The 17,972-nt window shown below is 38.7% G+C and overlaps 1 protein-coding gene across 1 annotated transcript; it reads left to right on the forward strand.

Moving 5' to 3' along the window:
* Positions 1 to 244: 244 nt before the first annotated feature.
* LOC143560711 (wax ester synthase/diacylglycerol acyltransferase 11-like) lies at positions 245 to 8,258 on the forward strand. Its single transcript, XM_077048955.1, has 8 exons — positions 245 to 496; positions 578 to 647; positions 5,883 to 6,379; positions 6,868 to 6,934; positions 7,033 to 7,124; positions 7,225 to 7,425; positions 7,877 to 8,014; positions 8,106 to 8,258. The coding sequence occupies exons 1-8, from the start codon at positions 245 to 247 to the stop codon at positions 8,256 to 8,258; spliced, it is 1,470 nt and encodes a 489-aa protein (XP_076905070.1).
* The last annotated feature ends 9,714 nt before the right edge of the window (positions 8,259 to 17,972 follow it).

A 17,972-nucleotide genomic window follows, 5' to 3' on the forward strand; every position in this document is an offset into this window, starting at 1 on the left:
TGTATGTAACCTCTATTAGGTTTGTGCTTTCTATTTAACGTTTAAGAAATTTGAAAGTGAAAACCAGGAGATTTGAAAAATAATAATAATTCCCAATTTAGGAAATGAATGTTTTCCCTGTCAATTTCCATGTGGACGAATTAGCACCACCAATTTTTGGGCTGAAACATTGCAGCCATGTCCATCTATTTAAAGGGGTTTATTCGGTAACAAAATACACAAATTTAGTCTTCCAAATAAGATCATGGATAGCATTCCAAATTTGAACACTCTTACAAGTATTAAAACCACCAAAAATAGAGAAACGTTTGAGGGTTTTAAGAACGGAGAGGACCATGACCAACCATTAAGTCCTATGGCTCAGTTGTTTCACGAGCCTGGTTCTAATGTCTATATCATTGGCATTTTGGGCACAAAAACAAAAATTCGTCCCGATGTTTTCAAAGAAAATTTGGTTCATACTTTTTTAAAAAATCGCCGCTTTTCAAGCTTGCAGGTGAAGTACATTATTTGTGCATGCTATGATCATCTTTTCGTTATATATTATCAGTTTTAATTCTTATGCTTCAAAATATAGGTGATGGACAAAGACAACGGGTGCATGAAATGGATTCCAACACATGTAAACATAGATGATGAAGAGGTAGGTCCCAGCAGAGCCCAGTTGGACCCGCAAGACTCACCTTGAAGAGGGACGTCTGCGCAAAAACCAACTGGTTCCGCAGGACCCACCATGCTCAGAGAGATGAAGACCTTAAGGGCAGTACGCCAGCTGTTCCCGCAGGAAAAGCCTCCCAATGGTGAAGTACCCCGCCTGTTCCCGCAGCTGCGGATACAAGCCATCAGGGAAGGCTACCCGCACTAATAGCAAGGCTACACGCACAAGGCACTAACTCTCAATAATTCAGTAATGTCACCTGAAGAAGGAATGAGCAAGGCGGGAATACTCCCGCCCAAATGAGCCAGTCCGTACGCTTCTGGAGGATCTTTTGTACTATACCTGCCAAGGTATGGACAAAATAGACAAGATCTGACCAAAGCAGCCCATGAACCAACCACAGGGTGACAGCTCACTGACAACAGTACGACGAGGAGCACGCTCTAGTACAAAATGTCACTATCAGCCGCTGCCTACTCACCAACCCTCATCGTGGCACGTACATAGCCTGCAGTTGGTGGAAAAGGAATAGTACATAGCCGGCCATGTCACTATCAGCCGCTGCCTACCCACCAACCACCAGCATGGCACGTGCGTAGCCCACAGTTGGTAGAAAAGGAATATTATACAGCTGGCTGTACCTGCTTGGAAACCTACCTTCGGCTATAAATACTCCAACACCTTGGAACGGTATCATTATCTTACATTATCATATACTCTCATATAACATCTTATACCATCACATATCTTATCTGCTCTAGCTATTTCTCTTAATATACACTTGTATTCAGAGCAATCTAGTATGATTCTCACGCCGGAGGGTGGTCACAAGGAGGTACCCCCCCTTCTCAGTGACGAGCTCACGGTGTCTGTTTTGCAGGTTATCAGAAGAATAACCATCTTTGCCGGACCTAACCCTCGTGGGAAACATCTACTTGACCCTAAGATTATCCTTAATCTGCCGGGGTAACTTAGTGTTTCTTCATTGGCGCCATCCGTGCATAAAAGCTAGAACTAATTTTCAGTTTTTTCAAAACCTCTGGAAAGAAGGTTAAGGTTACTCCGGTGCCAAGGCCAACGAGTGACCAAGAAACTCCGGTAAGCACAACCCCAGCTACTGGAGGGAACACCGGCGAGTACACAATTTTTACGAACACTACCCCGGTTACCCAAGCGGGGGCAAGTGCAGCAAATAATCCTCCCCTGGGATTCACCGATACCCAGTTGGAGAGACAACAGACGAGGCTCCCCCGCCAAACACTTTATCAAGTTAAAGCGTGGGCGGAAGCACGTCAGAAGGAATTCCAAGCTGAGTTGGATGAACGCTTACGTTCACTCCAACAGGCTGACGAATTCGGAAGCACTCGACAACAGCTCAACATGAGTAATGAGTGCGAGTATGATAAAGATTGGGAAGAATCTGACAGTGATGCAAACCCGCGCCATAGGGCGAAAGGGAAGCGTAAACAAGCAGATTTCCACAGAAGAAATTTTGGAGAAACCTTTAAACCAAAAAACGCGAGTGGAAACCCACGTGACTTCTCTAAAACCTTCAGACCAACTGTTGCAAATGCGGGAACGTCCAAATTTGCAAGGGACATTGCGGAAGCAATTGCCCCGAAGAGTGCCAAACAAATGTCCAACATAGGCACATATGATGGTATATCTGACCCAGACGATCATTTGAACAGATTCATAGCGGGGGCAACCGTCAGCAATTGGACGGAACCCACGTGGTGTTACATGTTCCAAATGACGCTTGTTGGGGCAGCCAGAGCGTGGTTCGACCGTCTACCGGTCCACCACATCTACGATTGGGCAGACTTCCAGCAAAAGTTCAGCCAACACTTCAGTCAACAAAGAAAGTATACCGAAGAGCAATAGACGATCCTCAACTGCATCCGAGAGGAAGATGAGTCTTTACTAGACTTCATCACGCGCTTCAATTCAAAGAAGCTAAGTCCGGGCACTATTAGCGAAGATCTTGTCCGCGCTGCTTTCATCCAGGGCGCGGAAGACCCAGAGCTCATCCGCACCTTAACGGGTAAAGATGGCATGCCATCCACGTGGGATGCCATCATGACAGCAGCTAAACGCTTCGCGGAAACGGAAAAGCAACTGGGTAGAGATCTTCCCCAGAGTACAAACCTCTACACTCAAAAAACAAGAGAAAACAACGTCCTTACCGCCTGACAAAACAAAAAGAGGAAGCTTGGTGTTTGGCAGTCAAGGGTAAACTTTGGCACCTCATCTGGCTCGCACCTCGGTTAGGCGGAAAGGATAACATGCAGTCGTCGAACCGGAACTCCAGATGGACGCCACTCACCAAAAGCGTCACCGAGATATTTGCCACCGAGAGGCTCCCATGGCCAGAGGCTCCAATAATCCGACAGCGTCCAAACGCTGATCAAAGCAAATCCTGTGACTTCCACAGGACAAAAGGCCACACCACGGAGGAATGTGTAGCCTTGAAGGACGTCGTCGAAGCATTCGTCAGAAATGGGAAACTCACTCACCTCGTGGCGTAATGGACGTTAAGTAGGCTAATGCGTGTAGAACCCCAGTTGGGGAAAACACAGATGAAACTGCAGCTTCAATGTTGGAGACTACATACTGCGTAAACAACGAGATTCCGAACCAGGTGCATACCGGCTCGAAAGGCTCAATGGCACCCCCATCCCAAGAACATGGAAGGGAGCTCAATTACACAGGCTGCATGTAGATCAATTCCAAACTTATAAAGAAAATGCCTAGAGCCACTTCTAATGGAAATGATTCTCCTTATCACATTGACGCTGATGGTCTTACATTTATACTTATGATCTGACCACACTGATATGCCGGTATTCAGCGCATAAATAAGTGGGGAAGTAAGTCGTTGCGTGTGGAAGGCGGCAAAACCCGCATAAACACAAAAAACGGCAAAATTTTCTAAGGAAAAGATGAGGAAAACCTTCACGCAGGTCAGTTATAGGTGAAGTTTGGTCATCCCACTAAATGAAAGTGACGGTCCTACCCGCACAACCATAATAGAGGAAACTGAACATTAACCTATTGACAACCGCGCGTCGAAAGGTTAACTTATTCAAAACACTGATATGCCGGTATTCACCGCATAAATAAGTGGGGAAGTAAGTCGTTGCGTGTGGAAGGCGGCAAAACCCGCATAAACACAAAACGACAAAAATTTCTAAGGAAAAGATGAGGAAAACCTTCACGCAGGTCAGTTATAGGTGAAGATTGGTCATCCCACTAAATGAAAGTGACGGTCCTACCCGCACAATCATGATAGAGGAAACTGAACACTAACTTATTGACAACCACGCGTCGAAAGGTTAACTTATCCAAAACACTTGGAAAATTGCTAAGTTAAACTAAAGTATGCACGAGCGAATCATATATTGTTTATGAGGCAAAACAAGTGCCAAATTAAACTATAATATGCATGAGCAAGTCATATAACGTTTATAAAGCAAGTCAAAAAGATTCAAAAAGATTCAAAGATTCAAAAATAAGAGGGAATACACCCCCTTACCTTGGTAACCAAGAAACCGTAAGACAAGTGCGGGTACAGTATCAAGGCGAAACCCTTCACATACTTAGCACCTGCAGGGAATTGAAGCCAAGAATACATTGGTAACCAAGAAACCGTAAGACAAGTGCGGGTACAGTGTCAAGGCGAAACCCTTCACATACTTAGCACCTGCAGAGAATTGAAGCCAAGAATACCTTGGAAGTCAAGTAACTATAAGACGAGTGCGGGTACAGTGTCAAGGCGAAACCCTTCACATACTTAGCACTTACAGGGAATTAAAACCAAGAAGGATCTTCTAGGCCATGCTTGTGGAAAGGGAAATAACATCCCCGCATAGCGGGAACGTTGAGAACTAGATTGTTTGAAGCTCCAAGATGGAATTGGTCGTTTAACATAATTGATCACTATGTCTAAAACTACCAAAACCTCGTGGAGTATCTACACAAGTGAAACTCAACGCTCCTGACTTGCGAGGAGGTTACACACCTACCCGCATCATACCCAAAGATCAAGCAGAAAAGTCGGGAATTTCTGCACGTGACATTAGGGAAACCGCGGGAAGAATCCCCATGGAAAACCTTAAAACTAAAAACCCTTTTCAAAACCCCTTGCTTAAGTCCAAAAGTTCACCTCACTTACTAACAATTCATGAGAAGAACATTGGACTGGGGGGACTTGAAGAGGTAGGTCCCAGCAGAGCCCAGTTGGACCCGCAAGACTCACCTTGAAGAGGGACGTCTGCGCAAAGACCAACTGGTTCCGCAGGACCCACCATGCTCAGAGAGATGAAGACCTTACGCGCAGTACGCCAGCTGTTCCCGCAGGAAAAGCCTCCCAATTGTGAAGTACCCCGCCTGTTCCCGCAGCTGCGGATACAAGCCATCAGGGAAGGCTACCCGCACTAATAGCAAGGCTACACGCACAAGGCACTAACTCTCAATAATTCAGTAATGTCACCTGAAGAAGGAATGAGCAAGGCGGGAATACTCCCGCCCAAATGAGCCAGTCCGTACGCTTCTGGAGGATCTTTTGTACTATACCTGCCAAGGTATGGACAAAATAGACAAGATCTGATCAAAGCAGCCCATGAACCAACCACAGGGTGACAGCTCACTGACAACAGTACGACGAGGAGCACGCTCTAGTACAAAATGTCACTATCAGCCGCTGCTTACTCACCAACCCTCATCGTGGCACGTACATAGCCTGCAGTTGGTGGAAAAGAAATAGTACACAGCAGGCCATGTCACTATCAGCCGCTGCCTACCCACCAACCACCAGCATGGCACGTGCGTAGCTCACAGTTGGTAGAAAAGGAATATTATACAGCTGGCTGTACCTGCTTGGAAACCTACCTTCGGCTATAAATACTCCAACACCTTGGAACGGTATCATTATCTTACATTATCATATACTCTCATATAACATCTTATACCATCACATATCTTATCTGCTCTAGCTATTTCTCTTAATATACACTTGTATTCAGAGCAATCTAGTCTGATTCTCACGCCGGAGGGTGTGGTCACAAGGAGGTACCCCCCCCCCTTCTCAGTGACGAGCTCACGGTGTCTGTTTTGCAGGTCATCAGAAGAATAACCATCTTTGCCGGACCTAACCCTCGTGGGAAACATCTACTTGACCCTAAGATTATCCGTAATCTGCCGGGGTAACTTAGTGTTTCTTCAGATGACCATGTGATTATACCGGAACTTAATCCAAACATGGAATCACCCGAAAAGTTCATTGAAGATTACATCTCCAACCTCAGCAAATCACATATTGAAAACACAAAACCCTTGTGGGATCTCCATATCCTCGATATTAAAACGCTAGAAACAGAAGGAACATGTGTCTTTCGTTTTCATCATTCTCTTGGTGACGGCATGTCCTTGATGAATCTCCTACTTGCTTGCACACGTAAAGTTTCCGACCCAAAGGCTCTACCGACCCTTCCAAGGAACAACAAGTCGGGTGTGGCTAAAGTTGCTAGCCTTTGGTCAAGACTTAGGGTTCTTTGGAACTCTTTTGTTGCTCTATTGACGTTTGTGTTGACTGCAATGTACCTACAAGACACAAAAACACCAATGAAAGGCTCAAAAGGTGTGGAGCATAGGGCTAGGCGATTTGTCGTTAGAAGTGTAAGCCTTGATGACATTAAGTTCGTAAAAAGAGCTATGAACGTGGTAAGTTTTTATTCCATACTAGATAATAAACAAAAGATAATCAATTTCAGGTTATTAGTAGTGTGTATTAACTGTGGGAGAAAGTATTAGGCCGGTAAGAGAAGCTAATCGGGATAAGGTATTAATTACCAGAAGAAAATACTGATGAATGAAACTATGGAAACTTGAAAATTACATGAATGAAATAAATACTACTTTATATATAGTAGCAAATTGTAACCGTGATTTGACTGTTTATAGAAATATAAAAGTAGACTATTTGCAGAAAATAGTAAATAGTGACTAGGGTCACACTTTATATAGGGTTGACCTGCATCCAATCCAGTTTGTTTAATTGAACCTCCAAACAAAATTATTTATTTGCATTTTCTAACTTTGTGTATGTGTGTATGTGCACACATCGTTTTACAAATTTGGTTAGAAAGTTTTACCGTTTTGCCCCTGATTGTATAGATTTTATTCACATGTTTTGATTTATCTGTTTGTAGACGTTGAATGATGTAGTACTTAGAGTCACACAAGCTGGATTCTATCGCTACCTACGTGGGAGATATAGTATGTTTTTGTATATGAAACCTCAAAACATCTTTGAAATATATGTCTAGCTAGCTCTTAGCTTCAAGATTCATCTATTTTTAACCATGATATCACAGATGAACTAGATAATCAAAGTGATGATATTCCGGATAACATGCGCTTTCGTGCAACCTTTTTCTTCAACCTTCGAGCCACAACAAGGATCGATGTTAGTATATATGCAGTCATGCATGCACCCTAGTTCATTTCTAGTAATTACACAACACAATCTTTGTACAAGTTCTGATAACTTGCTTATGTGTTATTAGGATTTCACTGATACGGACGCGGTTGGGACATGGGGAAATAAGATAGGCTATTCATTACTTCCATTTGACATCCGATTCAAAAAAAATCCTTTAGATTATGTTCGAGATGCAAAGGCCATAGTAGAACACAAGAAGGCTTCTTTGGAGCCTTTGTTCACTTACTTCTTTACTAAGTTACTCATAATGTTGTTTGGCATAAAGGTACTTAAAAATTCCTATGACCTTCGATCAAATGCATACTTTTGAAGTTTTGTAAAATCCTTAATTGAATGTCTAATATATAGAGGCAAAACCTAGCTATATTCGTAACTTCTAGTAGATGGATAATAAATTGCTGAGATCAACATGGTTTTGAAAAAAATCAATTTCGCATTAATTTAATCTATTACAAATCCTAAAACGAAATATATATATATATATATCTACACATTTGAGGAATTTTTACAATTAATATATTTTTTTACTTTACATTTTATTATTTTTATTGACTTCTTATGCTAATACCATACTGTAACACTTTTCAAACTATTTAGATTAATGGAATCTACATTTTAAAGAAAATTATACTTTTTAAAGCACCATAATTTCATTTGGTTCAATATAGTAGATATACTAACTTTTGATTAAAACAACAACAAACCATGAAAAACAGGCTGCAGGGAAATTGAATCATAAAGTTTTCTACAACACAACACTATGGTTCTCTGATGTCCCCGGACCACAAGAAGAAATCACTTTTTTTGGACATAAAGTTGCATACATTGCTCCTAGTTGTTACGGCCAACCAAATGTAAGTTCCATCGTATTATTAACAATTATATGTGTGTAATATGGAGAACTCAATTATTTAATTTCTAATCAACGTTCGTAATTCTTTCAAGGCACTCATGATTCATGTGGTGAGTTACATGGACAAAGTAATATTCATCTTATCAGCTGATGAAGAAACCATACCAGACCCTCATAAGCTTTGCAACGATCTTGAAGATTCCCTTCGTGACATCAAAGCATCTGTTCAACTTGCAAGTTGTTAAATAAATAAGCAGTAGTGTTATATACTATTAAGTTATTTTATATATGTGTGTCGCATGAAATAAATATATTGATCCATGATCAATATACTTGTAATAATATATAAGAATATCCTTTAGCTTTCATATACATGCATCTGTTGGCCAAGATCATACACACGAACAAGCAAATCAATAAATAGTAGGTACACAACAAGGTTCTGTGGTAAACGCTCGACGACTCTTTTCTTATATGAATCAAACTCACTCACAAGACTCGACATCTGAACAAATAAACATATCTCGGTATTTAAACTTGACCTATCCTAACTACCATGACTCGACAACTAAGTTGTTAAACAGATGACTTAAACATATAAACCTCACAATTAAATCAAACTTCCAACTAACTTTAAAGTTTAACCTTATTCTCAAACTAGCTTATCTCGACCAGTTTCATCGAGATTAGCGACTTCAATATTTCCATCGGGATTAATGCCTTCAATATTTCTTCTTTTTTTTGAACGATCAAAAAAAGAAAATTATTAAAGCAAAACTAGCAAGACGCTAGGAAACCTCCAACAAAAAATACACCAACACACCACCTGTACACAAAACCCAACGAACAAAACCAAAAAAGCACTCCCAAGCACCCACCCGAACACCCTGTTATAATCTAAAGGAGCACCAATCCTTCCACGATAGACTCCAGTTGCGATCCCTACTTTTTATCCATAGGAACCCCAACACATTCTGAGATAGACCCAAAGGGACGTTAGTTTTGTTCCATAAGTTTTACCTTAAATGGGTCCTTACACATGTAACAAACAATATTTCTCTCCTTTAGAGGATAATAGGATCACTAAGATAATTTCCTTATGCTTTATCAAGTGGAAGCCTTATATAGGTCCAAGTTTATACTCGTTCAACACACTAGAAATGTCTAGATTAATGTGAAGCATCTAAAAGAGTATTAATATATCTTTAAAGGAAAATGAGAGTATAATTTAAAAGAAGAAGTGATAATTTAAATTGGTTGATTACTCTAGACTTTGTCATATTCAAAGATAACAAAATGTAATTTTCGGGATATATTCTTATGCTAGCAGATAAATCTATCTAATTGAGAAATTATAATGAACTGATAACAACAACCTAAGTTATAACGACATAATATGTTGATTAATCAAAATGTAAATGTCAATAAATGATGTTGAAAAATTTATCAATGGACTCATAAGTTTATTCACACCATATAAATTATATATCGAAGACTTACTGTAATAAAGTCAGCTACCAGTTTTCTCAAATAGTAATAGCTTGAGAGGTGTTGCATTAAAATTCGATATGAAATTAACTATTCGTTTATGAACGAATCGAGGAAACTAAATTCCATATCGAATACATTCATGATATGCTTATGGATCCTATAACTAAAGGTATATTGCCCATAAGTATTATGAAAGCACTTATAATCATGACGGGTTTATGATGATCATGTACAATTGCATATCGTCATGATTAACTATCATGACGGGATATATTCTTATGCTAGCAGATAAATCTATCTAATGGAGAAATTATAATGAACTGATAACAACAACCTAAGTTATAACGACATAATATGTTGATTAATCAAAATGTAAATGTCAATAAATGATGTTGAAAAATTTATCAATGGACTCATAAGTTTATTCACACCATATAAATTATATATCGAAGACTTACTGTAATAAAGTCAGCTACCAGTTTTCTCAAACAGTAATAGCTTGAGAGGTGTTGCATTAAAATTCGATATGAAATTAACTATTCGTTTATGAACGAATCGAGGAAACTAAATTCCATATCGAATACATTCATGATATGCTTATGGATCCTATAACTAAAGGTATATTGCCCATAAGTATTATGAAAGCACTTATAATCATGACGGGTTTATGATGATCATGTACAATTGCATATCGTACTATGAATGATTAACTATTATTTTTTTCTCATCGGTTTTGATTTTGTATGTCTCTTAGTATGTTCTTCATGCATAATGACATATAGACAAATTACTGTACAAATCAAACGTTCTGAATGCCTTACTTGAAAATTTTGATCATAACTACTTGGGTTTTAAATAAGGACTGCAGTATGATTAATGGGGTCTTGAGCTGATGCTCAATTCAATGACTGTATTTCTCTGCTCCATTTTAAGTTTAAAAAACTAAAATAAGTATTAACTCCAGATCAGACTTATCTAATACTCATAATAAATGATTACTCGGCCAAGTGAGAGAATGTAAGAATAAATAGATGTTATGTATATTTATTTATATGACCATCATTATCATTTATATTATAATAATAATAGATCTATATAATTAATTATGCCTTATTATATATTAGCTTGGTAATTGTTAATCGACCATATTACCCTTACTAATAAAAGGTTTCCCCTTTGGTATATAAGGAAAAGATTAAGTATAACATCATAGCCTAATCACACAAACACATAGTTTTCGTGGTCCTCTCTCCATAATTGGTTTCGCCAAGAAATCATAAACCTCATCTGTAACTATACATCCAAAATGGGAACTCGAACAAGCTGACAATCATACCGTTTGGATCATACTCCTCTGCCAGTGGCTACCCCTCTGTTGTAACAGGTACACACTTGGTTTAAAAAAGCGCGCCTGAGGCGAGAGGCGACCTAAGGCGAGGGCCTCTTCGCTTTAGACTAGTCAAGGCGAGCAATGTTTAAAAGGCGAGCCTGAGGTGAGATTTTTAGGCAAAAAGCGACCTAAGGCGAAGTTGAGGCGCTTGCCTTTTGTACACAAGTGGTTTTTAAGCTTCTGAATGTCGTACAATATGCTTTTTAGGTTGTATGCATAGGTAGTTTATATATTAAGTCATATTTAATGGTTAAATATAGCTACATTATGGGTCGGGATGCTAAAAACCCATGATATATACATACATAAAAATTATATAAGTATGTTCGCCTCGTGTACAAAAAGCTTTCACTTTTGCGCCTGGCGCTTTACGCTTATGTTTTAAACCTCGTCGCTTTTCTTCGCCTCTCGCCTTTTAAAACCAAGGGTACACATGTTATCATAGGTTTAATCGCATCATCATGTTTTTTTCATTACTAACATGAAGAATTGATTAACAATTTATGCAAAAATCAACCTGGTTTGGAGTTTTAAAATTTTATTTCAACTTAATTTAGTTAACAAGAACAAAAAAAAAATGTTAACGAATAACTGTTAGCTTAGGTTTATGCACATTTTAAACGGTCATTCTATAACATACTAATACTGAGGTGTTTTGTTTGTTTGCTTATTAGATTTGCTAAATTTTTATGTTGGGATTTGTTTAGTAGTGTCTAATGGATTAGTCGAAAGACCAATCCTACATTAAACAAAAAACACTTGGTTGACTAAAGGCGATTAATGATTCAAATAACTCACCATAAGCAACAAGCAGATTGTTGATCATAAATTGCATCTGTCATTTAAGAAATGCATGTCAAAAAAGAAAAGAATATGATTCAATTGGCAGTCTTTTAACCGTCATTAAGAGGCTACCTCTTAATGGCTCATAACCTCTTAATGATTAAGAAGTAGGCTTAAGTCTGAGTGATTAAGAAACTGCATTTTAATGGTTACCTCTTAACCATTCAAACTTAAGGCCACTTCTTAACTATTCAGATATTATGAGTCATTAAGATGTAGCATCTTAATAACTGTTAAGAGGCTACCAAACAGCCTCGCCTTCATAACCCTTCAAAACCCAAATTTATTGGAGTTTTTGCATTTTTGCCCATTTCACATCGGATTAGAAAACAAATTTGGATGAAACAAATAACTATAAAAAAGCCCTTGTCTTATCCAAAAAATTCATCCATTTCATTGTTTCTTTGTCACATATTGATGAAGAAACAAAAGTGAAGGGACCATATACTCTATAAAGTGGAGGCGTAATGAAAACCATAACTGAAATATTCAGTTATCTTTAAAAACCAATTAGTTTTGGTTAGAAGCGGTTTGATTATGTTATTAAAATCTTTAATTAATATATAAGGTGATTATCCGTACCAAATTTCGGAAATAGATTATCTGTTGTATGAATTTATCAAAATGAAATATGTTGTTAACGATAACAACTCCAATATCTACGGAAGCACATTTCAACATAAAAATTGCATTGAATTTTGCACATGTAAAATTTAGAAATCAACATAAACATATATGAACATTAGTTTAACTATTATTACTCTCATCATCATCATCGTACTCAGTATATCCTATCAATAGCAATGCTATGGTAGGGTCTGAGGAGGGTAAGATGTAGACAGCCTTACCTCTATCCCATAGGGATAGAGAGGCTGCTTCCGGTGAGACCCCCGGCTCGATAGTAGTTTTGCATCAAGCCTTGGACATAAGGCACATAGCACTCAATCATCGGGACACCGGCTGATCGGTGCATGTGCCATTGTCTTTCGGCTATCAACGTCACCACATGATGCCTGATTAACCTTCCGCCACTTTTAACGTTATTTTCACGAGATTAGTAAAATAACGTCAAAATTAGTGCAATTTTACTTTTGCCCACCCGAGGGTTCACACATATATACATTATATGCGCGCACCGCAATTATTATTTTATTATTTTATTTAACTATAATTACTCTATAACTTTTAAAATAGAGTAATTATTATTATATTTTATTTTTTATAATATAATTATTCTAGTTTAATTAAAATTATAATTATCCTAGTTCTTTTTATGTTTAATATGTTAATTTTTTTATACCCTACCTTTACAATTGCAATATACCTTTTTTATTGGATAAGATAGCATTTTACCATTTGTTACTTCCTTTCTTTTCTTTTCAATTTTTTTCAGCTTTAGTTTATTTCTTATGTAACTCAATTTTCGTATAAAATAGTTGACAACGAAAATGAAAGTATCCTCTCTCACTCAAAATCCTATTATTTATTATTATTATTATTATTGTTTTGATCAAAAATTAACAACAATGATTTCGTAACCAAATTAGTAATCGGGACTAGGTGCTTGTATGAAATGAACTTAAAAGTACCTGAACACAAAGATTTGTTGCGAGGAAAAAACCCGTTATCCTTAGGATAACAAGCAAAAAACCTCGGGCGATGAAAACTATCACCACCGATTTATTAATAATAAAGGTGATTACAATGATGGAGCTCAAACTTGATCGTGATTACAAAGAATGCGAGTACTAGTAAGTTCTCGAGTGCTAGAGTGTGTGTTTGATCATTTGTTTAGAGCTCTATTTATAATAAGCAAAGTCTAACAATATGCCCTATATTTAAGGAAACTTTAGAAAGAGTCCAATTAGCCGTTTGTCCTTCTAATCAGCACGTTCCCTTAGTTGCCATGCTCCAATAACAGTAAATGCGAGTTCTTAGGAGATCAAGCAACAAACTTTGACCTGGTAATTATGGAAGGTAGCAAACATCGCGTTAGTTATATAATGTAATTAGGATACCAGTTACCTTAGAGGATTCCGCATCCTGGATTCGTCCTGAATATAATCTTTGCTGAAGATACTGAAAATCCGTGCCCTAACAATTGTCCCCAAATTTTAACAGTTGTAGATAGGCATTACAGCTGTAAAATTTTTGAATTTTAAATTTCAAATCTTTGCATGTGTGGTAGATTGTTGATACACGTGTCAACCATCCGTTCTTTGGGTAAACCCTAGGCCGGCTTTATAATTACTTGGATAAATAATATTTCCATCCATCTTCTTCCATTATTCAGGTAACTTTTCTTTATTCTCTCTTCTCAAATCATGAGTCCAAAGCTTCGTCCTTCCGGTATTGAGGATTTTAAATCACAAAATCTCTTTGCTAGTCCAGCGAGTGAGATATGCATTTTTGGCAATACTGATATCGCGAATCTTCAGTCTCGGGGTTGTTTTTCCGCTGAAACTCTTTTCAGACCATTTGACGGCCCTTTCTTCCGATTGTGTTTCAAAAACCTGGATCTGTTTTCCGTTTCTGCCATTTAAAATCGGTTTTTCCTATCCATTTCCTGCCTTTACCACCGAGTTTTTTTCAAGAACTGGTCTCAGTTATGCCTAAACCATGCCCATGGTTTGGAGGACTTTGTTTGTTTTGGAGAGACTAATTGCTGACCATGCCCTAGATCTTACCCTATTGGAGATTGCTTCTGTATATGACCTTCGTAACCATGGGTCTTCAAGATATCTTCTCAAAATTAAATCTGGTTGATCTCCATTGGTTCTAAAAAATACCCAGAATAACGACCAGTGGAAGAGACAATATTTCTTTGTTAGGAGAGATTCTCTTCCACAACCTGATACTCTTCCTTATCTCTGGGTTTCCAAAAGTAGGATATTGTATCTTGAATATATATCGATATCTTTTGTGACTGATGTGTTTTCTTTTGTTTCTGCAGCTTTGAAGTTCTTTGAGATTGCTCCTCCCACCAGAGAAACCGAAGATAAGCTTGCCTCTTTCTTTCTCATTGACGAGGAAGAGAGGACGTTTCATTTCCAGTCGAGCTTTCAAGATCCGTCTCCGTCCGTGAGCTCCGTTATGTCTGGTAAGAAACATTCGAGATTTTATCAGAATTTTTAAGGATCAGAGATACTAACCTGTGTATTTTGTAGGCAAGTCTGCTTCTGCTTTTGCTCTTGAAGATATTGACAGCATGGTATCCACCCGAAGCACTATCAAGAAGGAACATGTCCCCAGCTCTATCCCTCGACCTGAAGGCAGCCGCGCAAAGGGCTCTAAGAAGCGGAAGAGTCAAGAGACCAGTGAATCCATTCCCGTGCACGATGTTGATTTCCACGATGCCATGAACAAGACTCAGCATGTATCTTTTTAATTTGTCATGATTTCTTATATCTTGAGGATAATTTATATTGAGGATCCTTTATCCTTACAGGGCCTCGAGTATCTTTCCTCCCGGTTCGCCACTATGAGCCTCGAACTCCATGAAGCCAACACTCGCATCTCCAAACTGATGAAGATAGGAGTCACAAAGACTAGTCTCCTTGATAAGAAGACCAAAGAGCTGGAAGATGCGAAACTGGAGCTGTCACTGGCCAAGAAGGAGTTGGTTCATCAAGAAGCTGCATGCTAGGTAAAGGTTTACGAGGCCATGGAAGGGGCGAAAAAATCTGCTGCTGTTTCGGTGTTTCAATCTCGGCTCAAGATGGCTAAAGAGGCGAAGGATGCTGGTCTGGATACTCTTTCTGGGATGTAGCCGGTTGGGAGAAGATACTGGCTGAGCTGAATGGGGAAGCGGTAGAGGAGGCTGGTCCGAGCGAAGCGGAGAAGGTTGTTGAGGAGGCAGTGGACGTGGCGATCAAGGGAGCGGTGAAGCCTGTTGGTGATGAGGTGCAATTGGCAGTGATGGCGGTAAAGAAAAAGCTTGAGCCCAATTTTTATGTGTTTATGGTTTGTGATGTTGGGTTGTAATGGTTTGTTGAACAATTTACTTTTTTCTGGTTTGAACAATAGTATGCTTAGGATATTAGGATACATGGGTGGAGGGATCTTGACTTTCCAAAACGAAGCCCATGTTATCTTGACTTTTGGACATCTGGCAGTATACGGGTGGAGAGATCTTGGCTTTTCAAGACGAAACCCGGGTGTTGCCCTTTTAATTTCCTGCACTTATGATTAGTAATGATATGATCTTTTGGCTTTAAGTATCGTGTCTAGTAACTTGTAAGTTTTGGTTGGAATATTACATGTCTTTAATTTTCTGAAATAAGTTATGTCGAGGATAATGTATCTTGAAAACATTTTCTTGAATATTTATAGTTTTAGAAAATATATCTTTAAGACATTTTGTCAAGATATCTTGAGGATCATATATCCTAAACATGAAATACTTTTATGTTTTCAGCAAACATAATCAAAAGACTTGTTAGGATTTGAAAATATCTTAAAGACAATAAATCATTATGCCTTGTGTGAGTCATCACAATCAAACCAAAAGATCATACTTTCAAATATAAATCGAGTAATAAAGAGTAATATAAATCGTGGAGATTATTTATAAATCTAATGGGCTTACATGTGATGTCCCCCATTGTTGATCTTATCAAGCTTCTGGGATTTTGCTAAGTTAAAGATAACTTAGTAACCTTCTTAGATTAGCGATCTGTCAAAGCAAAGTTAGATAATTCTGGCGACAGAGCCCATTAACTGGCGATAAAGCCTTTTTACTGGCGACTAGGCCTTTACTTTAAAGACATAAAAATGTCTAAACTTGAGATAAAACTGGGGAAGGTCCCAAATGCATGGGCATGATTATGCCAAGACTTTAGATAACACGGACGTGTTATAAACCTTAGATAACATGAAAATGTTATAAACCATTTGTGTGACACGTCTGCCACTTATCATAAGGATTCGGTATATAGCCAACAACAGAAGGATTGTCAGCTGGTCTGGTCAGCCTGCCTCGAACTATACCCGAATCATCGTGCGCTCTAGGCATCGTTAGAAAGGTGAAGACCTTTAAACCTTTTGAGATATCCGGGATATCATATTCGTGCGCCCCTGGCATTCGTTGGAAAGGTGAAGACCTTTAAACCTTAGGGGATATCAGGGATATCATATTCGTGTGGGAGGTGATCAGCTTCTGACTGTTGTCGAGATAACGTATCCTTAGGATAACTGCAAAACACTACGCTCTTGATGAGGGGTGGGTGCCTGGCTAACACCCCTTCGATGCTTAAGTCAGTAAACTTGATTTAGGGATAATAAAGTTAAAAAATGTAAGAATAGATAAGGAAACGTACCTTCATCTTGAGGATACCAATATACCAGTTAAGTATGCTAACAAAAATATGCCATGAGGTGGATAGCATTCCAAGCTCTTGGTATAGGAACACCTTCCATAGTGATTAATCTGTAGGCCCATTTTCCTGCCTCCAAATCTATCAGGTAAGGACCTTCCCACTTCGGAGCTAGCTTTCCATCTGCTGGGTTAGTGGTATCCTGAAATGCTTTTCTTAGCATCATGTCACCTATTTGGAATCTTCGAATCCTTATATTCTTGTTGTAGGACTTGGATATTCTTTGTTGGTATGTTGCCATTCTAATCCTAGCGAGATCCCTAAGTTCATCGATGGTATCCAGGTCTTCGGTAAGATTTTGTTTGTTGGACTCAGTAACCTGGATGCTGGTTCTTGTTGTGGGGATCACCATCTCTGTAAGGATAACAGCTTCGGCCCCAAACACCAAGGAGAAAGGTGATTGTCCTGTTGCATTTTTTGAAGTGGTTCTATCAGCCCAAAGAACAAATGGTAGTTCTTATGCCCATTTTCTTTTTTGGATCCCAATTTCTTTTTCAGATTGTTGATGATGATCTTGTTACTGGATTCTGCTTGACCGATAGCTTGATGATGTACTGGAGTTGAAGTCACCATCTTGATTCCCCAACTTTCACAAAAGTTGGTTGTTCTACTACCGATGAACTGTGAGCCATTATCACAAACAATCTTCGCCGGGATACCAAATCTTGTCAGGATATTACGTTTGATGAATGAGATCACATCCTTTTCTTTAATTTGAGCGAATGCCTCTGCTTTGATCCAGTTGGAGAAGTAATCTATCATGGCCAGCATAAAGACTTTTCCACCAGGAGCCTTGGGTAGCTTTCCCACAATATCCATTCCCCATTTCATAAATGGCCATGGGGAGATGATAGGATATA

This window comes from Bidens hawaiensis, unplaced genomic scaffold, assembly GCF_021521415.1.
Source record: "Bidens hawaiensis isolate Kalapana, Puna unplaced genomic scaffold, B.hawaiensis_p1.1 tig00001143_1, whole genome shotgun sequence".
Classification (NCBI taxonomy): Eukaryota; Viridiplantae; Streptophyta; class Magnoliopsida; order Asterales; family Asteraceae; genus Bidens; species Bidens hawaiensis.